General features: G+C 37.7%; 5 protein-coding genes across 5 annotated transcripts; 4 read left to right on the forward strand and 1 right to left on the reverse strand.

Annotated features, from left to right (window-relative positions):
* Nucleotides 1–965: 965 nt before the first annotated feature.
* LOC137720737 (uncharacterized) lies at nt 966–4,229 on the forward strand. The gene is made up of 10 exons (XM_068459853.1): nt 966–1,274; nt 1,425–1,626; nt 2,020–2,102; nt 2,249–2,349; nt 2,445–2,540; nt 2,655–2,708; nt 2,817–2,965; nt 3,213–3,330; nt 3,421–3,508; nt 3,642–4,229. The coding sequence occupies exons 1-10, from the start codon at nt 1,151–1,153 to the stop codon at nt 3,827–3,829; spliced, it is 1,203 nt and encodes a 400-aa protein (XP_068315954.1). The 5' UTR covers nt 966–1,150; the 3' UTR covers nt 3,830–4,229.
* Nucleotides 4,230–5,349: 1,120 nt separating this feature from the next.
* LOC137720738 (uncharacterized) lies at nt 5,350–7,107 on the forward strand. The gene is made up of 4 exons (XM_068459854.1): nt 5,350–5,430; nt 6,434–6,506; nt 6,595–6,650; nt 6,884–7,107. The coding sequence occupies exons 1-4, from the start codon at nt 5,375–5,377 to the stop codon at nt 6,996–6,998; spliced, it is 300 nt and encodes a 99-aa protein (XP_068315955.1). The 5' UTR covers nt 5,350–5,374; the 3' UTR covers nt 6,999–7,107.
* A 1,531-nt stretch (nt 7,108–8,638) lies between these two features.
* Nucleotides 8,639–12,128, reverse strand: LOC137720398 (protein ABIL2-like). Its single transcript, XM_068459466.1, has 10 exons — nt 11,764–12,128; nt 10,889–11,058; nt 10,577–10,659; nt 10,325–10,475; nt 9,858–9,957; nt 9,630–9,722; nt 9,491–9,533; nt 9,319–9,407; nt 9,087–9,232; nt 8,639–8,957 (listed from the first exon to the last, which is right to left on the reverse strand). The coding sequence occupies exons 2-10, from the start codon at nt 10,979–10,981 to the stop codon at nt 8,787–8,789; spliced, it is 969 nt and encodes a 322-aa protein (XP_068315567.1). The 5' UTR covers nt 10,982–11,058; nt 11,764–12,128; the 3' UTR covers nt 8,639–8,786.
* Nucleotides 12,129–16,922: 4,794 nt separating this feature from the next.
* LOC137721039 (uncharacterized) lies at nt 16,923–17,240 on the forward strand. Its single transcript, XM_068460161.1, has one exon. The coding sequence runs from the start codon at nt 16,923–16,925 to the stop codon at nt 17,238–17,240; it is 318 nt and encodes a 105-aa protein (XP_068316262.1).
* Nucleotides 17,241–22,142: 4,902 nt separating this feature from the next.
* On the forward strand, nt 22,143–22,985 carry LOC137721040 (uncharacterized). Its single transcript, XM_068460162.1, has one exon. The coding sequence runs from the start codon at nt 22,143–22,145 to the stop codon at nt 22,983–22,985; it is 843 nt and encodes a 280-aa protein (XP_068316263.1).
* Nucleotides 22,986–24,120: the final 1,135 nt, after the last annotated feature.

The following is a 24,120-nucleotide window of genomic DNA, read 5'->3' on the forward strand; positions in this document are numbered from 1 at the left end:
CAATTTATGTTGAGACGAAAGCGTAATCTAACCAAAATTAGAAGAAAGTTAGACTTCTAGAATGTGTATTGGACCAAAAGGAGAGTTTAATTTGACAATTTGGCAAATTAACAAGATCTGCGGATGAAACGACCCCGTGAAAAAGAATTAGTCAAAAGACAGTGGCAATGAACTCACTAATTGTTCTTAAACAATTAATTGTATTTGACAAATAAAGCAACAATTTAATTATGTAATTAGCTATTCTAATCAATTAAATGACGAGATTAATTAATGGGATTAATTATATTTTAAGTCCTTGAAACTCAAAATGTGTCGCCTAACTTCCAAGACTCAAATTGCTTCTCACCTACTCCTTCCCGTTCAAGTATTAGAGAGTTAAATAAGACTCAATTTGAGTTTTAGAGGGCATACGTGTAATTAATCTTAAGTTAATTAAATTTTGTTCTTTAAGACTGGTGTAACTCATCACTTTAGTCTTTGGGATTTGAATGAATAAAAGTGGTCGTTGAGTTTGTTCACTGTCAATCATTTAAGTAATTTCGTAAAAATCTCTGTTAACTAAGGACCAAAATGACAAAAATACACTCTATTGATAAACAATGGGCCAAAACAATTTGACAAAAATTAAGGGTATTTTGTCATTTAATCCTTATATAATAGAAATTTTTCTCGAAATATCAAAATTATTGATAATAGACAAAATCAAGGACTAACTCTATCGGTTTTGGGATCAAACGAACATAAATTTGACACTCTTTGGAACTTAAACAATTAAACACATATAATAGCTACTAAGATCATAAAAATAAGCACTCAAAAGATCAAAAACTTATTAACAATCAAAAATACAAGAGGACCGAAAGAAGGTATGACAATCTCAAAAACAATTTTATCTAAAAAAGCCGTCAACTTTTACATTAAATGCAGATGCTTCCTACTGTCTTCAGACTGGGTGAGTTTGTTGACTTTGACCATATCCGGTACAGCGGCCTATTCGCCAACAACTTCTCATATTCCTATAAGGACGCGGCCATATCCAACCAGGTTAAAGTCCTCAGTTTCTCTCCGAAATCTGTACAAAACGCAGATTGCCTCCCTCGCTCTCTCTCTCTCTAGAATTTGATATCACTCGTTCATCCCGAATACCATGCCGTTTTGCGAGGTTGCGTCGCCGCAGAATGCCGCCTCGGCGGACGCGAACCTCAACGACGGAATCAAAATCTTCTACCAGACGTACGGCCGCGGACCGACCAAGGTCCTCCTCATCATAGGTCGCCTATCTCGAAGATTCAGTTTTTTATTCTTTTTATTTTTTTCTGATCGGATTTTTTTTTCTTTCTGTTTCAATGATTTATACGAACTGGGTTTTGGTTTGCTCGGAATTTTCTGTGTTGTTGATGGATTTTGGAATGGATGGACAGGTTTGGCGGGGACTCACGAGTCGTGGGGCCCACAGATTCAGGGACTGACAGGGTCCGTTGCACCCAATGACGACGAGAGGACGTCAGCCGCCGACTGCTGCGGCAATGAGGCTGGATTTAGCGGCGGTGACATCGAGGTCTGTGCCTTCGACAACCGGGGCATGGGTCGGAGCTCCATCCCCACTAAAAAATCCGAATACACGTGAGTTTTCATTACTCCTTTGAAAAAGTCAAATTTTTCTTGCTCGGAAAAAAATAGTATTCAATTATATAATTATGTACTGTAGGATATATACGTTTCTCCGACCCTCGCAATGCGAGAAGCTTGTTCGCCCTTATAAAGAAGTATATGTACTACTCTAACAAAAAATAGAACCTTTTTATGATGCGGGCACTAAACAGCACTAAAACGCAGGCAATAAAACGCGTTTTAGTGTTCAGTTAGTGCTCATCTATCATCTGTTAGAGTGTTAATTTAGTGAAAATTTTGATTTTTTATTCAAGATTTGTAAAAAGTTACGTGAATTTTCCGAAAATACGTGATAATAGGGATCAGAAGTTGAGTTAATGATGTTTTGTTTTTTGTTTGTGGCAGAACAAGAACAATGGCAAAGGATGCAATTGCATTGATGGATCACTTAGGGTGGACAGAAGCCCATGTTTTCGGGCATTCGATGGGTGAGTTCATGTTTTCCGCACTGACCGAATTACAAACAGTGAGCTGAATATACTTCGTATCAGGACTTGGTTTCTTTGTTTCTTTCGTTTCGTTAATTTATTTGGATTCGCTCTTTAGTCTGACGTGAATTTTGTCACCACAACAGGAGCTATGATAGCTTGCAAATTAGCAGCAATGGTGCCCGATAGAATTCTGTCGTTGGCTTTGCTTAATGTGACCGGAGGAGGTTTCGAATGTTTACCAAGGGTTTGTGACTTCTGACCCATGAACTAGAAACAGTACTTAAGTTTGCTTGCAGGAGGTGAAGTTGATTTCTCATTAATATGTTCAATGTGTTGCAGCTTGACCGACAAACATTATCCATTGCTGTCCGGTTTTTTAAGGCAAAGACTCCCGAGCAAAGGGCGGCTGTAGACTTGGACACGCACTACTCGAAGGTCTGCGGTGCTCTTGCTTCTATCATGTTTCCGTCTGTTAACTCTGGACCAATAGGGACATGACCCATGCTTTAAAGAACGAAACTCTCACACATTCGCGGTATTAACGTGCAGGGATATCTTGAAGAATATGTTGGATCCAACACGAGAAGGGCGATGTTATATCAAGTAAGAAATCCTAAAGGAACTGCTTATTGATTATTTTGATATTTCGGTTGAGGCTTAGATACAATTTGTAGTACAATATCCATGTTCTGAACTGGAACCTATCTCCAGGAATATGTCAAAGGCATATCAGCAACCGGGATGCAGTCCAACCATGGTTTCGAGGGTCAAATCAATGCATGCTGGACGCATAAAATGACACGAAAGGAGATTGAATTGATCCGCTCAGCAGGATTTCTCGTTTCAGTCATTCACGGCAGGTGCGTTCATACATACTATGCAGTGCATCTCAGATGTCCCCTTTTTTTCCATGTTGTGTGTCAAGATAAGACTGTTAGTGGTCTGGAATTTGTATGCCTGCATAAAGGCACTGCTTCATATGTACATTTCCGACTCTCAAACAAATTATCTCTGAAAATCAAGTGTTTGTGTGAAACTTATCAATTTTGATTAACAGTTCACTACATATTCTTCTGGCATCCATCTTGACATTCATTAAATTGATAGGCACGACGTCATTGCTCAAATATATTATGCAAGGAGACTGGCAGAGAAGCTGCATCCTGTTGCTAGAATGGTAGATCTTCCTGGAGGGCATCTAGTGAGTCATGAAAGGACCGAGGAGGTAAATCCGTCATATTGAATCATCCATTATATAATTCAATGATGCTTGATGTGGAAAGGAAATCTTATGTTAATTTGTTTTGAATATCAGGTAAACAAAGCTCTTATGGAGTTGATCAAGGCAACGGAAGCACAGACCGAGCCACATGATTGGACAAATTTGCCTGAAACAAGTTCGGGTAAGCAAATTTAACCTAAACAAAATCTTCCATCTCTTTTCTGTATAAGAGCATGGAGCAAATGGCAGCATGCCTGCTGTATTGATGTCAATATAATCCGTGATTACGTGCTAATATATACTGTCTTTTACAGGGTGGATGGTTACAAGAATTTCCCGTATCAGAAAAAGCAGCGCAGAAGGGAGAAGTGTGTCATTCACGCCCAGCATATCCGAAAGGCTACATCTTTTCCTCTTTGGCCTCTTTTCATTGGCATTGGAGAATGGAAGGAGAGCCCTCAGAACCATAAAACCGGCAAGAGTCGGACATGCCATCGCATAAGCTGCTGCTGATCGTCAAAGAACCCCCCGCATTTCTTTCAACTGGGGTTCATCGATTTTTCATTCCATCGGCACTGGTGAATGAGGCGTCAAGTGTTCTTCGCGGAAACCGGGATTTGTTAACAAGATATGAGGCCTTTTATACAGATATGTTGCAACCGGAGGCAGGAACGGAGAGAGGATCACAAGGGCCAATATTTAGGCGGATCCCAATCCTCAATTCACTTGCAACATATCAAGATAATAATTTTATCCATTTATACTGGAGACAAACAAGTCTTTACAGATTGTACGCTTTACAAAATGAGAGCAAACAAGAAATAGGGTGTTTCTATTTTTATTTAATTGGTGTTATCATAATAAATTTTTGGTATAAAATTTCGAGGTATTGGTCGATTTTTCTCCGAACTTTTAATTTTAGCCGATTATCCTGATATTTTATAATTGGTCAATTTTTCTCATAAATTTTAATTTTACCCGAAAACAAACGAAAACACCTTGGGACTTTGGGACTAAATGAATCAAAGAAAAATCAAAGAACGAAAACGAAGGGATGAATATACAGGAAAAACCGGGAGTTTGAACAACCAGCCCTAGTACTAACTAAAGACAGCACAAATATTAGTATGATATACAATTTGAATGCAGGCACAAATATTAGTATGAAACACAAAATACATGCAGGCAGCATCAAGCGGTGGTTTACCTCAAACAAACATATCATCTTACCCAAGACACATACGCCTTTATAATCAACAACTATGGTTCAAAAACTTAAAATTTAAAACCAACGACAAATTGAAGACTGAATATCGATAAACCAAATGATGATTTTATATATGAAAAGATAACGTACCTGGCCTTCGCATGTGTCTGCGAAAAAATATGTGCTGTTTGATTGGATGAGAAGAAGGTGTCGAAATTGAATGGAAGGATGGGAGGTTTTGAGAGGAGGGAGAGAGGGGGAGAGAGAGAGAGAGAGAGAGAAAGAGAGAGAGGGAGAGAGGAGAGAGAGAGAGAGAGATGCTATTGTTGTGCTGAATAAGATGCCATCTCTCGAGCAACGGGAGTTTATTGAGAAGGATGGCAGATATACGCTGGAATATACCCAAATGCCTATGCGTATTAACCAACAGGATCTCTCTCCGGATTGGTGAGAATTTTAAGAATTCGTGAATCGTGTACGTTTATTGTATATCGTGCGATCATTTTTTGTCAAGTACAATTTGTATTTAATTTTAAATAAAAATATTTAAAATAATTTCTGACCGTATAATGTACAATACACAAATACAATTCATGAATCCGAAAATCCTGGCGAGGATCTGGATTCGCGTATTAAACCCCGAAAACCAGTTTACGTACCTTACTCCGACCACTAGAACAAAGGGTACTTCCGTCAGTTTAAAAATATTATCTTATACAACACAACCCCGTCCTTTACTACGTCGTTTTGGTTTATTGAGACGCAGCGTTTTGTTCTTCTAGAAGACTAGAACCCGATAAACCCCAGCGAGCGTCTCCAACTTCTCAGCTCCAGAGAACCATGGCTGCAGCAGCTTCTGACATGGCAGATGCCCAAACCCAGTGGGAGTTTAGCTGGTATCTCTCTCTCTTCTCTCTTTCCTTCCTCTCTTATATACCAATATCTATTTTTCTCTCTATGTTTTTCTGTTGAAATCTCTTTACTTTTGTAATTAAAGTCAACAGTTTCACCTGTATTTTTTCTGGGTTTTGATTATTTTCCTCTTTCAATCCCTCAGGAACCCGAAAAGTAAAGATCTTTAGTTGATTTTTGGACATGGGTTTGTTTTCGATTTGTAAAAGGGTCTAACTTTATGCATATTATTCGTGAATTTGCTTTCTTGAGTATCTGTTTGAACGAATTGCAGTTTATAGTATCTGTTTTCTGAATTCCTAGTTGGTTTATTTTCGATAGTTTTGCTTCTGGGTTTATGTATGTGTAGCTTATATGATTAGTTTTATGTATTTCCACTCCATTGAACTTCTCTCTCTGCTTCCCATAGTTGTTGTGATAATCTTGTGTGTATAGCCTGTAGCTTGTTCTTTCGTGTTAAAACTGAACGAAACTCATATCGTTCGTTGAAATATTGCTGTACATACATTAACCGATGTTCATCATTCAGAATGTGAAGGACAAGATAACTTTATTGGAAAAGTTGAATTGCTGCTGTATTTCGACGTTTCACTTCAGTGTTATATTTTCAGAATTTTGGTTCAGCTAATTTGTGGATTCATAGGAGCTGATGGGGTTTTCAGCTATGTTAGGGAGTAGTTCTAGACCTCTTGGTGAGGTAGGTAGATCAAGATATACTGAGGCGAACCCTGTTTAAAAATGTTGTGGATGGATTTTGAGATTACTCTAGATAGTTTTTTCAATAAACTTGAATGTGAAAACTATGCATCAAGGACTACGGGTGGACATACAGTTGCGTGGCCTGGTAAAAGTTTTACAAGGGTTGTTTCTCTGGGAAGCGGAGATCATTGATTCAACTTTCATCATTTATAATTTATCTGCCTCTGCGAATTCTTTAACCCGCATAGTAGGAGCATCGTTATTAAGAAAATGGAGGTCTGTGTGCAGTGACTTGGAGGTAGATTTTGAGTCCGAGGAAAGTGCTTCAATCGTCTATGCAACATTAGCTGTTGATAAGGAGGTGATGCTTCATATGTTAAAGCTATGTTTTGATCAGTTCATAACTTCATTTGGTTTAATTGTTTATCTGATTCCATCTATTACTGCAGTTGCAACCAGACAAGGTGACGAGGCAGATGTCAGTTTCCAACTGCAAGCTTTCAGTGTAAGCATTTCCGTTTGATAAAATTAATTTTCCAAACTTTTATTGAAGAATCATTGGATTGATTCTGATGTAAGAAAATGCTATATGGGGTGAGGGAGGAACAATATTATCGCCTAACGACCAAACTGTTGACAAAAAAGTGGGTTCAAAGCTAAGTTGTGGGCTAAATTCAGTAAATGTGCTACAAAAAAAAATTCTGCCGAACCTGTGGTTGATTTTAATCTTATGCACAGGCACTTTGAGGCTGTTGAGGCGAGATTTCTTCGAGCATCATATAGCGCTTTGTTAGATGTATTGACACTCGCCACAAAGACAATCGAAGAATTTGGAAATGGATTAGAATTGTGACCAGTTAGCTACTTGCTTTGGTAGTTTTTCTATGAAATGATTTGTAACAATTCAAGTTGGTATTTGTGGAACTGTTCGGAGCATGAAATGGTAGCTTGATTACTTTGTTTATGACCTATAAGATTCAGTGATATATTCAACACACCGTATGAATGCTATTTTATAGGGATGGAAAAAATTCCCAAAAATCCCGAACCAAACCAAATAAAAAAAATACTGATTCCAAACCAAAAATGTCCCAAACCGATTTTTCCAAAATTTCGTTATTCCCATACCGAAAAAATACCGAAATTTCGGTATGGGAATCAAGATTGTCTTCCCAATATTTTGGTATTTCCATACCCAACTGAAATATACAATTTTAATTATTATTATTATTATTATATATATATATATATATTTACACATATAATAATATATATTATTTTTTTAATTATAGTTAAGAGTTAATTTGAACGGTTGGATTGTTTCAAATTAATTTATGTCGTCCATCCATTCCTTGTTAGGCTTTCAGCTTTCTCCCCGTCGAGGACTCCACTCCAGTTTCGAACTTTTATTTTATTTCTCAGTTCTCACTCACTCATACTCAGTCTCTCAGCTCAGTCTCACTCAAATCCAACTCCTGCCAACCATTCACCGGCCCATTCACACAGAGCCATAGCCACCACCGGTCTCTCTCTATCGCAACTCTTTCTCATGATTCTTTCTCTCTCAAGAGCCTCTGACTCTCTCACGCGATTCTCTCTCTCAGATTCAGACACAAGTAAATAAATATGGGAATTAATTTAGGGTTTGTGAAATTTAATTTACGAATTCTAGATTAGGGTTTGTAATTTTAGGGTTTTTGAAATTTAATTTTTGAATTCTAGATTAGGGTTTGTTTGGTTTCACATGTCAAATTCTATTTAATTGATCTAATGGTTTAGGTTCTTGGGTTTTTGCAAATTGGTGAAGGTCTGAAGGAACTGGGCTCTTTTGCTTTGCTACTGCAGCTTTTGTGCTGGAGTTTTATTTACCAACAGGTAAATATCTCAGATGAGTTCTCTTGAATTGTATGCTCCTTTGATTTAATTGTTGTTGATTTTAAGAGTGTAATGTGGGACATATTTTTATTCAAGTCTTGGAAGTATTTAGTCTTTAAGGAATCTAAGCTTTTCGAGCTTTGGTATATTTACATTAGTCATTGGTTGACCTTTGTAATAGGCTGTGGTTTATTATCTGGTTTAATAATCTCTCGATGCAAAGTGTTTCTTTCTTTTGAAGCCTTCGTTCTCAACTTATTTAGTTGAATTGCTGGAGGACTAGCAAAACGTCGAGCTTGACATTCTGGCGCTAATGGGTTTAGGCCTGATGAGGCCCACAAACCTTTTGGCTTAATCTTCAGTTGGAGATGATTTTCGTGTCATTCTTAACTATTTTTAACCCTATAACCCTTTGACCGGGTTGGTTGGAGATGACCTCAGTTTACAGTAGCAGCCAGATTGATTGCATTCTCCTACAAAACGACCAGATTGCTCCTAAACCCTACATTGTATGATTGATTATGAAGTTCCGGACAGCTTCTGCCATTTTTAGAGTCAGATGACAACGTATTCATCCCAACGCAATCGCTTCGAAAGTATTTCTCTTACCAAGCAAACTTCTGAAATGGGAAGTAATAATTGATATATACTGTTTACAAAACTTGAAAACATTACACTGCTATGTAAAAGGAAAAGGTAATCAAACAAAATGGGAAAGCCGGAAACAGTAGTTTTCTGCTTCCATTGTCCATCCTCCCTCAATTTCTCAGTATTCATCCAAATAAGTGTATAACATGTCATCTTTCTTCGACTTGCGCCGGCTAAGCAAGGCCTTGAGGAGCCGTTTACTTTTGCTGGGGTATTGATCAACCTCTCGGCCATTATCTCTTTCAGCAGGTAATCGCATGGAAGCTGACTTCCGAGGCTCTGAAGGGTACTGTATACACATAAACACCGAACTCTCAGTTTACAACTATCACAATAGAAGGGAACCGTACCAAGTATGTTGAAAATCTAATGAACTTCAAAAGAAACATTGAATAAGTAATCCGCGTTTGACACCCACCCGTCTTCTTGGATTAGAAAGATTTGGAGTTGTCGGCCTACTTGAATTCGGGGTACTTGACCGACTTTTGTTTGGAGTGGTTGGCCTACTTGCAAGAGATCCAGACCGTAAAAGTGGAAATCGATGGGGCGAAACTGTTCGCTTGTCTGATTCGAAACATCAAAAATCAGATTATCAATATCCAATTCACTATAACGGTGTCAATATCGCAATGTCCAAGATGCATACTCACCTAATTCCTTTTTGGGCATGGTAGAAGTAAAAGAAAAAACTCCAGATCGCTGGGGAGGTTGTGGAGAAGGAGACGGAGAACGCCCTTTGCTGCACAAAACATGACCATCCTTTATGACATATGAAATTGGGTCACCAACTTGATTCAAGCAAGATACCGCAGTACTATTTACCTGACTGTAGACGGTGGGGTTTCTCTAATTGTAGCGCGAACAGCTTTAGGATCGAATCAAATTACAACAGAAACCAGAATATGTTAAACTCTTGATTAATTATACACACTGAAACAAAATGGGAGATGAAGCATCTTACCATTCCGAAATTGATGCCAATCATCTTCATCATCTAGGTTGCATCCTTGGTATTTGGATTTAGTTCTGCTGCCTCCGTGCATGGTCTCACCAACTGAACATGATTTTGAGTTGTAAGAACTTTTATTCATTTCTATCTCCGTATTTCCAAAAAACGAGATCAAAAATCATAAAATGGAGTGTTTTATAGTATGAAAACAGTAAACTGAGACAACGGTGGTGTACTTGCCTGGCAAAATGTACCGCTTGTGGTATTTAGGAGTATCTATAATCGATGACTGTTGAGAAAGACCCTCATGATCGATGTATTCTTGACATGTCCTTATCCTCTAAAAGAAACATAAAAGAGCATTGGTTTCTTGTGATTGAATACATAGCTACAAATCATAGGATTGAATTCGGTGCAATAAGTCGCACACTGTTGTGCAATGACCCAGGGTAGTCAATCCCGAATTAGACGGGGGTAAACAGTGACGTGGCAAAACTGTTTTCTTAACTGACAATTATCATGCAAAACTTTTGAACAATGAGCTACGAACTTACATGCGAGACTAACTATCTTATACCTCAGCGCCTAAAAGGCAATTTTCGCCGATCATTTTATACAGAAACACATCGGACAAGCTCGTTCAAGATTTTTTTTCTAAAGTTAGACCTGGATCATAAATGATTTCTTTAATTTCACCGTTAACTTACCTGTTCAATGCAAGATACCCGAAATTCTGTGCCAGAAACTTCATCCACCTTTTCATCGAAGAGATCGTTAACCTTATATGTAACAGATCCCAAATGATCCACTGTATTCACGAGAGCTTTAATGGCATAATCTTTCAATGTTTCCACCACTCTGCACAACAAGAGGATATTTGTTTAATTTTGCAAAAAATAATATGGATAGAAAAAATTAGCATAACAAAATCCCAATTACCATGAAACGGAACAACTCACATATGTTTCTGATCATCATTTGTGTACGATAGTTCAAAGTACTCTGCCGCTGAGTACAATTGCGTTCTTAAATTCTTCAAATCCTGAAAAGTAATGCAATGCACAACGAAAATCACACAACTTCAGTTGCAGGGATTTTTGCACTATAACAAGCTAACGTCTCCTGAATTCGGATATTTTTAAGTGAGGTATACGAAAAACCAAAGACTTGATTTTTCGGGAAGATAACGAAAGCTCATAAGATTTCATTTCACTGAACTTGCAAAACTAAGAACCAACTAAAACAGTAATATTTAAGCGAAAGAGGAGTACCTTGAGACTATCAGAGAAGAGCAAGCTCTGATGCATAGAAACCTCATCAAAATTAGATGCTACCCGAGGGACCGGCATTGCAGATGTTGCCATCGAGGTTAAAGAGTGGCAAATGCACAACTCAGCCCCCGAAAACCAGCGAAATATCGAAATTTAAGCTAAATCAAATCCTTCCAAAGAGAAAAAGAAACTTAGAGAGAGAGAGAGAGAGAGAGAGAGAGAGAGAGGGGAGGGGGGGGGGGGGGGGGAAGAGTTAGGTTATGCACCAATGAAAACTCCATTGAACTTTAAAAATATAAAACTCAAATAAAAACACCAGGTTTTTGCCCTTGCAAGAAAGAGAGGAGCCTCTCCTTAAACAATTAATTAATGAAATACCCCAATCTACTATTTTAATTAGAGAATAATCCTGCCAGAGAAAAAAAAATGGGAATAAGAGATTCAACAGCATAAAGCTTAGTGCTTTGCCTCATCTCAGCAACCATTTCAGACAAGAAAATCAACACAACACTTTAAAGCTCATTTTGTCTGAATCTCACTAACATTCAAAGCTGTCAAATTTCAGCTCCCTCCCTTTAATTTCTTAAACAATTCTGGGTTTTCAGTCTTTTTTTTTCAATTAAATTCAAAATTCAAATGGGTAATTCCGGAAGACATAGTTAGTGAATCCCAATCCTAAAACGCATCCAAATTTGTCAAATTTCATGAACCTTTTCTCTGTTGGAGAATCTAATTTTGGAAATGAAAGAAAAATTACAGTGCATTTGAGCAGTTGTATTAGCTATGCTGAAAGCTCTTACCTTTCTTCTTTCTCTTGAACACAGTAACAAAAAGAATCCAACTGGGTAAAATTTTCAAGGCAAAGCAACACTAACCTGGTAGCTTTTCTAGTGAAAGTTCTTCCGGAGCTGAAAGTGGAACTACCCAGAAGGCAAAAACCCAGAAACCGACTGAGTCGAAGTCAAAGTTTGAAACTTGTGGAGTATATGAAACCTAAATGGTGAGGAAGAAGAAGGGGGAGGAAGGACATGAATAGGCAGCTGGTTTGAAAGCAGCTAATTTGGTTCGGTACAAGATTTGACTAATCCAAAAGAAAACGACAACTCTTCTGCTTCCTTTGCTTCCTTTCTCTCTATAGTCTTGGAGATTCAAATAGTTGAGGACTTAAAAAATGCAGAGAGAGAGTGGGAGGGGAGAGAGAGAGAGTGGAGGGACATCCATCAAGGCTAGCACGTCTGTGTGGGCAGGGAATCTGAGGCAGTTTTTATTTGTAAGGGAGCAAAAGTCTCTCCTTTTGGTGTCAAGAATGGGAGATGATTCTCTTTCAGTCTTTCTCTTCTAATCTCAACTATTTTTCTTTATTTTTTACTTGAATGGTTATGGTTAAACCACGGTAATATTTTATATTGATTTTTTATAAAGATAAAAGTAGAATGTGAGAGAATAGAAGGGAAGATGATGAGAATAGAAAGCGAGAGAAACCTACTGAGTCAAGAACACTGTTGGACTAATTAACTCCTCTCCCTCATCATTGGCCACTTTGTGGGTCCTACCTTCTTATTAGTTGGTTTTTTTTTGGTGATGACAGTGATTCTAAATTTTTATATTATTTTTCGTACACAAGATATCATATGACGTGACAATTGATCATTGAAGTTTTTACCACAATCACGAAATTATTTGATCTACCATATATAGTCTACGAATTTGTTTTCTCTAACATTTTCCTTTTTTTTTTCTTTTTTTTTTTTCCATCTTTGCAAGGTGCTAGGAAATCATCTTGTAGACCATACATTGTAAACAAAATGATGTGACAATTAAAAATTATATATATTTTTTTATAATGATTTAAAGAAAAAACTCAACTAGCAACTGTCACTTCTTATAATCTACAAATATGAGCTAAAAAGATGGTCTTTGATATAGTGTGGGTCCACTTTTTATAAGCACAAACAGTAGACCACCTCCAAAAATGGGAAATTGCTTTGTTGTTTTTTCACCCACTTCTTGTTCTTGATATGGAGGAGATGAACTTCTTTTGTTGGGTTTCCCACTTCCACTTGTGGTGGTGGTGGGAAAAGGGGTTCATGGGTTCCATCTCTTCTCGTAAAATGGTTTGAAAATTTGAGTCCTTTGAAAACTTTGGTCTTTGTAAAAATTTCCCCATAAAAAAAAAAAAAAAAAACCCCTAATCTTTTTCTAGTACTCTTATCGAGATTACGAAAACGTAACTGTAGTAATATCTCAAATGAATTGTGGCATTTTTTTTCCACATAGCGTACATAATTAACTTGGAATGTCGTTCCAAGAGAATCCGATTTTAGGGAAGTTGTTCTCAATTGGGAGGGGATATGGTAGGCTGCTAGGCCCGCCGAAGGCCCTTGGAATGGATTTTGTAAGGCAAGGAATGGTGTTGGTATACAGTCAGATTTCCTCCCCAGTTGTTATTAGTTGCTAGTGGCTATACCACTACACATATAATATTACACATTGGATTGGATGGGGGAAAATGTGGGCGTTGAAAAGCACATATCAATGACCCACGCACGCATGCTGTTGGTAAAACCCCAAATACGTGACCTTGGAGGCACTCATCATGCCTCATTAAACAAAGTCACCGAAGACAAGTAGAAGAAGGGGAGACCTCATCACAACATCATTTTCAACTTCCGACTCTACGTAGACGTGAGTTAGGTTAATCATTCCAAATGCATAATGTCTTTCTTGTTACTTTTTACGAGTTTGAAATCTTATCATGCAATATGTCAATAAAATTTAAACAAATAGAGGGATACTTGAAAAATAGGAAAAACATATTTTCTCTACTTGTATAATAACATATAGCGTAATGACTCATATTTCTAGCACATTGAAAAATCTCTGTGTTGCTTGAGGTTGAGGGTTACCCACCACTGTTGAAAATGAAATCAAATGTGATGATTGATTTGGAGTATCTACTGTGGATCCTACGGAGTTCCTCCTTGCCACTTTTTTCTTTTTCCTTTTTCTTTTTCCTTTTTCTTTTTCAACCCATAAACCAAGACCTTTTGGTGTTGTAGACTTGTAATTTCAGCTTTTTTCTTTTGTTCTCGATTGAATGAATCCGTGATTTTAGCTTCAGCAGGTTTTATAAGATCAGCGGCGTGATTGGTGGCAATTGAGTTGGGTGGGGTCATGCAGGATCGCAAGACGAATAAACAACGTAAGTACTGGAATTGGATACTATCCGGATTCATTTTGACGGATACTAGGGATTTTCATATTTTAGTCATTCATCGTGTATCGTGCGGTAAGAAATTATTTGACTTTTATTATTTAAAATTAAACATAAATAGTATCTGAAGAAAAATGATCGCGATATATGATAAACGGTCAAGATGTGAGGATCTTTAGGAGTCTCACGAAGTTGATCCGAAGAGGATCTTCTTGCCATAATAATGATTTATCTATTGGATCTGATTTTCACTTACCAACCCCTCACATGCACATTCATTTTTATTTTTAGCTATCAAATTAAATCAAACGAAGCAACGGACAAGATTGAACAAATGTCTGTAAAATGACAAAAATTGTGTGTGTTTAGCATTTCATTTATCTGTAGACTCTATACAACTTAAGTTAAACAACACAAAATTGCCTGTTTTGATCTAGTCACTTAGCTCAATAAGTTTGTGACTCAAGCGATTAAGAATATTTATATTTATACTCAGAAGTTCTGTCTTCAATTTCCGACCCTCAATTCTTCTAACCTTTATGGGGAGGAGGGAAGTCCCTTAACTTTAACTTAATTAGAGTAATGGTCACTAAAATAAAAATTCATGAACATTGGCCCCTTAACTCATCAAAGAGTGCAGCTATAGTCATTTTCGTCAACTTCATCAAAATTAAATAAAAATGACTCATGTTCGAAGGATCATTACGTTAAAGTTGATGGATCATTGCTCCAATTGGATTTAAGTTGAGAGACCATTTCTCTAATTAGGTTAAAGTTGATGGATCATTGCTACAATTTTTTTCATTTGGTTTTCCATATTTGCTCCTAGATTTGGCCTCAGATGTGTGACACTGACTCATTTTAACGGAAGTTCTAACAAAGTTGACGAAAATGACTATAACTGTACGTTTTGATGAGTTAAGGGATAAATGGTCATAAATTTTTAATTAATGAACTACTGTTCTAATTTAGTTAAAGTTCATGGACAATAATTGTAACTTTTTCTTAAGGGGAGGAAGGGGGGAGGTTTGAGGGTGAGAACTAGTGGTTTAGCAAGACTTGGGGCCTTTTATAGTCAGTCATTTTGGATCGTTTTAAACTCGGGCTGAACAGTACATGTTTAGGATTTTGTATATTAAGGCCCATCTCAGAAAAGGTCAAAAAAAAACACATGCAGAGCTTAAAGCGATGATTTGAGAAGACGCAAGCAAACAGGTCTCATCGTCGTCCAGTCCAAACAGCAGCTCAAAAGTCAACAAATATGGCGGTTGCATCCCTGTTCGAGCATGCAGGGAAGCTACTATGTCCGCCGTCGCTTTCGCCAGCAATCGAGGGAGCCAGGAGACCAACGGCAACACTGAAAACCCGAACACTGACACGAGGTTTGACTTTTAATACTTCTTGAGCGGAATCTTAATTAAACTAAGAGAGTTTTAACGAAAAACTTGCGGTATTGTTTATTTTAACGAAAAATCATATTTTTAAACTAAAAAGTCAATCCTGGTACTATTCACTTTATCTTTTATTTTATCCTTATAGTTAAAACTCAAAGTTTTCAAACCCTTTTCATTAGTTTTTCTTTAAACTAATCCTTGCATTTTCTTACTGTAGCAATAAATTAGTTGTTTTCGTGTTCTAATTAGTGATTAATTATCATATGTTCACAACTTGGACTATAGTAAGCAAACACGAGCCAAATCCAATGTATATATTGATGGTGTGGTCCTATATGTTCTTGCTGGGTATACGGTGGTTGTTAGAGCAATTCCAGCGTTGGAGCCCTCCCCCCTGGCAATGCACTATTCAATCCACCTAATGAACAATAATTGCCCTTAATGAACAGTAAGTAGCCCTGGCAATAGAATTTGCATCTCCACCGTTACACTTCAATAGCCCTGGCAATAGGTAATAAAATATTAGTATTTTTTTTATTTATAAAATAATACAAAATAATTTTAATTGTAATATCGGATAAGATTTTTAATCGTTCTCGTTGCGTCACGTGTCATTATCCGAAGTATTATTAAATAATACAAAATAATACAATTATTGGTGATGGATTTCTGATAAGATTATTAACCAATCACGTCGCGCCACGTGTCATAATCTGTTCAAAATCTTTGAGGATAGATTTCCATCAGATTTTTAACAAATGACGGCATGCCACGTGTCATGATCTGTTCATAATCTTTGAGGATAGATTTTCATCAGATTTGTAACGAATGACGGCATGCCATGTGGCATTATGCACAACCTAATCCTTTCTGAATCCTCTATATAATCCACCATCCATCCTCACAAATCTCACACCAAAATTCTCAAGATCTCTATCATTATTCATAGTTTCTGCTTCCTTATTCACAAAAATCTGTATCATTATTCATACTTTCTGTTTCTTTCTTTCAATGTCTTCTTCTTCTTCCTCAATGATGATGTGGGAATTCAATCAGGAAGAGGAAGAATTGTTTAACGAATCAGAAGCAATGTTCAATCACCAGGGGGTAAGAAATGAGAGGGAAGAGGATGAGGAGCGTCAAATGAGAGATGACGAAGTAAGAAAGGGCAGAGCCTCACATTCCCGTCGAGTCATCCAAGCTGCTGCTCAGATCTGCAGGCCCAACCGTTCCGGAAACCTTGATAGAAGCAGGCAACGACGAGGTATGGAACTATTGGATGATTATTTTGTTCCTAATAGTGCATTCCCTGATACGTACTTTAGACGTCGTTTTAGAATGGAACGACATTTGTTCAACAAAATCATGATTGCTGTTTGCAACCATGATTCTTATTTTGTGCAAAAAAAAAGATGCTTTTGGTGCTATGGGGCTACTACCTGAGCAAAAAATTACTGCTGCCTTGCGGATGCTTGCATATGGAGCATCTACAGACCAAGTGGATGAGATAACGAGGATGGGGAAATCAACCATTCTTGAGTCCCTGATGAGGTTTTGCGGAGCAATCAAATCTATCTACATCGTTGAGTACCTCCGCAAACCTACACACATGGACTTGGAGCGGCTGTTGAAGAAGGCGGAGATGCGTGGCTTTCCTGGGATGATTGGAAGCATTGATTGTATGCACTGGACGTGGAAAAACTGTCCAAGTGCATGGCAAGACGCTTACGGGGATAGAAAATGAGCAAAAAGTATCATTCTGGAGGCGGTGGCATCTTTTGATACATGGATTTGGCACGCCTTTTTCGGGGTCCCGGGAGCTCAAAATGACATCAACGTCCTTGCCCAATCCCCAGTGTTCAACGATGTCCTGCAAGGAAAGGCACCAAAAGTTACGTATGAGGTCAACGGACGTATGTACGACGGGCCATACTACCTAGCTGACGACATCTACCCGCGATGGTCAACATTTGTTAAAACAGTGCCACGTCCGCGGAGTGCAAAGGAAAAACACTTTGCAAGCTGTCAAAAGGGGTGCAGGAAGGATGTGGAGCGTTGTTTCGGTATCCTCCAAGCTCGTTGGGCGATCGTCAGGGGTGCTGCCAGATTGTTTGATGTAGAGTCGCTTCGCTCCATCATGATGACGTGCATCATTCTTCACAACATGATTGTGGAAGATGAGTACGATTATGAATCTGTTGATGAATATGAGCCAGACCCGATGAACAATTCAAGAACACGTATATATTGTGCTCATGACGCCACCGATGAGCCCGTGCAACATGAACCATTACAAAGGGATAGACGTTACAATGAAATGCTCATTCAACGATATACTGCATTTCAAATGCCAGACATGCACAATGCCCGACAAATTGACTTGATAGAACACCAGTGGGCATTGAAATAAGCTGAAGATAATTAAGTTCATTTAGTGTGTTTTTTTTGAATTTGGTATGTTTATGTTATTTTATTTGGTGTGTTTTATTATTTGGTATGTTTATGTAATTTTTTTATGTTTATGTTTATGTAATTCTTAGTATATGTAATTCTTAGTATGTTTATGTTTATGTTTATGTTTATGTAATTTTTTTATGTTTATGTTTATGTAATTCTTAGTATATGTATTATAAGAAGAAAATCACTTTTTTTTTCAATTAAAGAAAATATTAGAGTGGGCTTAAACAATAATAAATCACAATTGGCATAAAGCAAGGAGGCAGAGGGTAATTCTTAGTATAAATAACTTACCAAATTAATTTGAATAAATATTCAAGAAATTGGAAACAACATAAATAATACAAATAATAAATAATAAATTACAACCCAAAGTGATTGGAAAATTATGGGCTCCGATTACAAAAAGTACTCTATTCATCATCACTTAACTAATTTGTGGTGCTAGGATGATCTTCTCTTGTGGTGCTAGAACCATCTTGGTTTGCTGTCGTTTCTCTTGCACGCCTCCTTCACACCACGTCCGCTTTCTCTGACTTCCAAAAATATTTAGAATTTGGAGACTTCCCTTCTAAAGACATGTTCATAATCTCACGATCTTGTTGAGCCCGTCTTTCTTCTCTAACATGTTCCCTTTCTTGCCTAAGTAGCTCTCTTTCTCTCTCATTAGCATTAAATTATCTCTCAACAGCTGCTACTTTTGCTGCCTCTCTAGTCTTATCAGCCTCATCTTTCGCCATTTCCCTTGCCAAAGTCAATTCACCTTGGCGAGCAAGTTCTTCCATGAACTTTGCATAATCATTCTTGGAAGCACCCCCTTTTCTCTTTGAAGCCTTCTTACCTTCAGGCCTAATTGGATAACGGGTCGAACCCGACACTTGTTCAGGGAGGGGCGTTTCGGGCACTTCTTCTGCATCATCTTCATGAACATGATCGGGTGTAGAGTGTAGAGGGGTGCTGTTCATGTACACTTCTAGACCGACTGGCACAACTCTAAATTTAGGACAATCTTTGACAATATTCCAACATTCCCACCGGTTGAATGATTTATTTTTGCTTTTGGTTTTGGCAGCGTACCAAGCTTGTGCTTGAAGTTCCTACACAATAAAAATAAGTAACAAATAAATAATACAAATAAATAATTATAATGAAAATAAGTAACAAATAAATAATACAAACAACATAATTATAATGTAAGTCGGTAACAAATAAATAATACAAATCATAAATAATAAATTATGTAGGTAACAAATAAATAATACAAATAATAAATAATAAATAACAAATAAATAATACAAACAATAAATAATAAATTATGACAGTAACAAATAAATAATACAAACAATAAATAATAAATTTTGTACGTAACAAATAAATAATACAAACAATAAATAATAAATTATGTAGGTAACAAATAAATAATACAAACAAATAATTATAATGTAAATTTGGGTATCAAATAAATAATATATTGTTACCTGATCCGAGTAATTTTCCCCACTTCGAATGTTACTACTAGCTTGTGCCAAGGCGTCTCTCCACGTACTAAACGATTGGCTAAGTAATTTCCAACGACTGGACATCGATTCTTTGGTTCTTTTCCCACCAATTTTCTCAAGAAAATTGGTATGAATAAGACTCCACATTTCTCGCAACTGCATCTCATTACCCGTAAGCGAACTATGAGTAACTTCAACCCAGCTAGTACACAACGCAACATCTTCAATAAGCGACCAATTCGTACCTGCACCAGTGGTCATTTTGTTGAAAAAAAAAAGGATTCAAACTTTGAGACAAAGAAAAGAATGTGATTGAAAGTAGTTGAGAAAATATGAAATTGTTGTGTAAGGTAGATGATAATGAGAATGTATTTATAGAAAAGTAAAAACAATTTTTTTTACAATTTTTTTCAGATTTTTCAGATTTTTTTTTGAATTTTTTTGAATTTTTTTTGAATTTTTTACAATTTTTATTCAATTAATTAATCTCTGCCGTTGGATATAAAAAAATTTGAATTCCAACACTCCAGATTGTGCCACATGTCACAACGGTAACTTGTCAGATTTTTAAAACTAATTTTTCTTTTATTTTTTTATTTATAAAGCATTTTAATATCCACCATTGATCTCAGATCTAATGGTGGATATTAAATCTGACTTTTTTTTTTTTTTTTTACCTTTGAGATCGAACGGTCTAAATAAAGTGACCGTTGAGATCTAACGCACCGTGGGAAGCCACGTGGCTTCCCAACGGTAACTGACAGATATTTTTTTTTCTGATTTTTGTGTCAGCGACGCGCCCCCACGCGCGGGTGGGGTGCACGCGCCTGACACAAAAAAAAATAAATAATGCGCTGACGCCACCCTGGCGTCAGCCTTGCGTCACCCCCACCTCGGGCTCTCGGGCTGGCAATCCACCACGGGCCCGGAGCTCGGGCCTCCCCCTTCCATTGGGCTGGGCTACGCTGGACCCTCCCCCCCGGCCCTCGGGCCCTTTGTTTCTCCCCTGTCCCCCGAGCAATAAGCCACGCTGGGCTTGCTCTTAAGGGTGAATCCAAACAAGAGTAGAAGTGAATATTTTCTGCCAATCAAAGGCTAGAAGTCTCAATCAAGTGGCAGTTTAATCTTCATTTCTGACATGAGGTTTTGTTATTTAGTGTTATTTTCAGAGGTGTATTGTCTGCCTTTCCATTTCCATACTCTTTTCATGCTCTCCTGTGATGTATGGTCACGGTTAAATCACGTCAACATTTTATATTAATTTTTTATAGAAATAATAAAACAAAAAGTAATAGGAATATAAAATGTTGACGTGGCTTAACCGTAACCATACAAACAGAAGGCTATGGGAAGAGTATGAAAATAGAAGGGCAGACAATCGAAGTGACTTTCAATCCGATTCCCGACTCGGCTTGTCTAATCCGATTCCCAACTCTTCCGTTCCTCGCGGTTGTAAGGTCTACATAATTTGGTTTGGTAAAACAACAAGTACATTACAAAACGACTTGGGAGAGAAGAAAATTAAGAACCTTCGTCAATGCTTATTTTTTTTTATGAAGTCAATGTTTTTACCTGCAGCTAAATCAATATAATTAAGGAACTTGAACGACTAGTCTCAATGAAGCATTAATTAATCCAGATTAACTGCATATTATAATAGGTAGAACTTCTGATTTGTTTTCGTAAAGGAATTTCATGGATCGATATATAACATCATCATTTGCATAAAAATTTGTTTGCTGCAGAAAATGCTAGCAGGTTTCGTTTTCTGCCACTCGAATGCGCTCTCCCTCTCTACTCGATCCACCTTGTAAACTGAAAGCCTCCTAAACTTAGCCACTAGAATGGGTTCTGAGGTCCTGTAACAGATCTTGAAAGCCTAAACTAAACCTTGAATAACCAATTTCGAATGCCCGTAACTATACCGTTATAATCCGGACTCACAAATGGCTTTCGCCTATGCGTTCATACCAACGAGTACTACGAGGATATGCTAAAAGAATAAGTCACACATCTCTCAAGCTGATGGTCAACGGAAGTCAAAATCCTTGCCTCTAGGGCATTTTCGTAAATTCACATTTTAAAAATAAAATAAAAATGTAAAATTTGAAACGGGTTGTCACACTTATTGCATGGATATGTCGGTGGATCACTAGCTAGAAATATCTAGATATTTGTACAATTGTGAGGTTGTCATGCAAAGTCCATGTTGGTGGGCTGTTTGTAGAAAAGTCTAAAATGATGGCTAGGATGAAATGAATCCATGCCACTGACTGAGCAAGTCAGTTTAGCAAGCCTATAAATATGTAATGGTGTAATGCAAGTAATGTAATCAAGTAAGAAGAAAGTAGCTAAGAAGAAAGAGCTAAGTAAAAGAGTAGGAAGTCTTGTAATTGAGTCTTGTGAAGAGTGTAAGTCGTCTAGAGTGAGTGTCATAACTTCTAAAGAGTATCCTTGAGAGTTTGTGTGTTGTAATATTTTGTGTGTGTAATACAAGTAATTTGTTTACTTGTGTTGTCTCTCCAACACTTGTGCTAGAGTTGTGTACTCTAGTTTTTACTCAACAATTGGTATAAGAGCGATACGATCAGGGACCGTCTCTAGTAAAGCTTTTGAGAATCGTGAGAAGTTTAGTACTTCGCAAGATTGTTGACTAATCTTGTTCGGCTTATCGAAGTTCTACCGACACAATGGGAGATCTTCAAGTTGTTGGAGGAATCAAAAAGTTGAACAACAAAAATTACAACATATGGGCGTCGTGTATGAAGTCTTACCTGCAAGGCCAAGATCTTTGGGATGTTGTCAACGGTAATGAATCGGCTTTGCCTGCGCAGCCGGCTCAGCCTGTGGGTCCGGCAGGTCCGCCTGCGGGTCAGGCAGGTTCGCCTGTGGATCCAGCTCAGCCTGTGCAGCCAATAGAAAACACCAGCGACACTATGAGGAAGAAGAATATCAAAATAGGTAAGGCCATGTTTGCCTTAAAAACCACAGTTGAAGATGACATGTTGGAGTACATATGGAAGGCCAATACACCAAAAGAAGCGTGGGACACCTTGGCCACACTCTTTTCAATTAGGAAAAATACAAGACTGCAGCTTCTTGAGAACGAGTTGTATTCGGTGGCCCAACGAGACATGACGATTGCCGAATATTTCCACAAGGTAAAGTCTATTTGCGATGAAATTTCTGAATTAGATCCGAGTGCTACCATTGTAGAACCCAGGATAAAAAGAATAATTATCCATGGATTGAGACCCGAATTTCGAGGCATCGTCGTCGCTGTACAAGGATGGCAAACCCAACCATCACTTGTTGAGTTTGAGAATTTGCTTGCTGATCAAGAAGCTATGGCAAAGCAAATGGGAAGGGTCTCGTTAAGAGGTGAGGAGGAATCACTCTACACCATAAGTAAAGGCAGCTTTAAGCAGCGTGCTGATGGTGGATCCAAAATAAATGGTGACAAGGAAAAAGGTCATCAAGGAAGAATATCAACACCAGCCCAATTGGTGGTTGTGTTGAAGATTGAAAATTAATCTTGCCTTGGCCCAAGACGATATCCAACCCATGATGATAGGCTAAAGTATGATCCATACAAATGCTAGAAACTTCTTGCATGGATATGTCAGTGGATCACTAGCTAGAAAGATCTAGCTAATTGTACAATTGTGAGGTTGTCATGCAAAGCCCATGTCGGTGGGCTATTTGTAGAAAAGTCTAGAACGATGGCTAGGATGAAATGAGTCCATTCCACCGACTTATTAAGTCGGTTTAGCAAGCCTATAAATATGTAATGGTGTAATGCAAGTAATGTAATCAAGTAAGAAGAAAGTAGCCAAGAAGAGAGAGCTAAGTAAAAGAGTGAGAAGCCGCTTTGTAAGTGAGTAGTCATGTGAAAAGTGTGAGTGGTTGTGTCTTTAGAAAGAGTGAGCGTCATAACTTCTAAAGAGTGTCCTTGAGAATTTGTGTGTTGTAATATTTTGTGTGTGTAATACAAGTAATTGGTTTACTTGTGTTGTCTCTCCAACACTTGTGTTAGAGTTGTGTACTCTAGTTTTTACTCAACAAAATACGCAGCCAACCTATACCCTAAATGAAGGAATTAGCTTAGGATAATACATAGTTAATTAGTAGCGAGTATTCTATATACTGATTTTTTTATTTAGCCCGTTCAAAAAATACCACATGTTCTTTGTTTTTTAAAGTTCAAAATAAATTAAATAACATGTTCATTATTTTTTTAAACAATAAAACATGTGTTAATATTATTGGACAAAATCAGCAATATATCAGTTTTTTTGCACTCAAATTCGATTTTTTTTTTTTTTTATCGAAAAAGTCGAATCTCTGTACATGCAAACGGATGCAGACACCGGATATTTCTCTGGGGACCCTGCGGACCACATCATTGTGGCCGTTGATAAAACTCGTGAGCATCTTCAGTCGTGGATGCCTATTTTCCCTGCCACTTCAAGCCTGCTCCTTTCCTAGTCCTCTCTCTCGAATAGAATGGTCACTCCGTCCCAAGCAACACCACTGCGTTCCGGCCGCCGCAGTGGTTCCTCAAGTGTTCCACTCCACGGCTGAAAACACTTCCATCTCCTCTTCTCGAACCCGGAATTTCGACCAAAAAAATAGAAAGAATCCGGCCTAGCCACAGTTAGTGTTGAT

The sequence above is a fragment of the Pyrus communis genome, chromosome 16 (genome assembly GCF_963583255.1).
Source record: "Pyrus communis chromosome 16, drPyrComm1.1, whole genome shotgun sequence".
Taxonomy (NCBI): Eukaryota; Viridiplantae; Streptophyta; class Magnoliopsida; order Rosales; family Rosaceae; genus Pyrus; species Pyrus communis.

Coding starts and splice junctions, on each gene's coding strand:
- LOC137720737 (XM_068459853.1), top strand. CDS start 1,151: ATGCCGTTTTGCGAGGTTGCGTCGCCGCAGAATGCCGCCTCGGCGGAC. Junction 2,541..2,654: donor TGGACACGCACTACTCGAAG/GTCTGCGGTGCT, acceptor ATTAACGTGCAG/GGATATCTTGAAGAATATGT. Junction 2,966..3,212: donor GTTTCAGTCATTCACGGCAG/GTGCGTTCATAC, acceptor TTAAATTGATAG/GCACGACGTCATTGCTCAAA.
- LOC137721040 (XM_068460162.1), top strand. CDS start 22,143: ATGGGAGATCTTCAAGTTGTTGGAGGAATCAAAAAGTTGAACAACAAA.
- LOC137721039 (XM_068460161.1), top strand. CDS start 16,923: ATGGGGCTACTACCTGAGCAAAAAATTACTGCTGCCTTGCGGATGCTT.
- LOC137720738 (XM_068459854.1), top strand. CDS start 5,375: ATGGCTGCAGCAGCTTCTGACATGGCAGATGCCCAAACCCAGTGGGAG. Junction 6,507..6,594: donor CATTAGCTGTTGATAAGGAG/GTGATGCTTCAT, acceptor CTATTACTGCAG/TTGCAACCAGACAAGGTGAC. Junction 6,651..6,883: donor TCCAACTGCAAGCTTTCAGT/GTAAGCATTTCC, acceptor TCTTATGCACAG/GCACTTTGAGGCTGTTGAGG.
- LOC137720398 (XM_068459466.1), bottom strand. CDS start 10,981: ATGGCAACATCTGCAATGCCGGTCCCTCGGGTAGCATCTAATTTTGAT. Junction 9,534..9,629: donor TTGGCATCAATTTCGGAATG/GTAAGATGCTTC, acceptor TCGATCCTAAAG/CTGTTCGCGCTACAATTAGA. Junction 9,233..9,318: donor CATGCCCAAAAAGGAATTAG/GTGAGTATGCAT, acceptor GTTTCGAATCAG/ACAAGCGAACAGTTTCGCCC.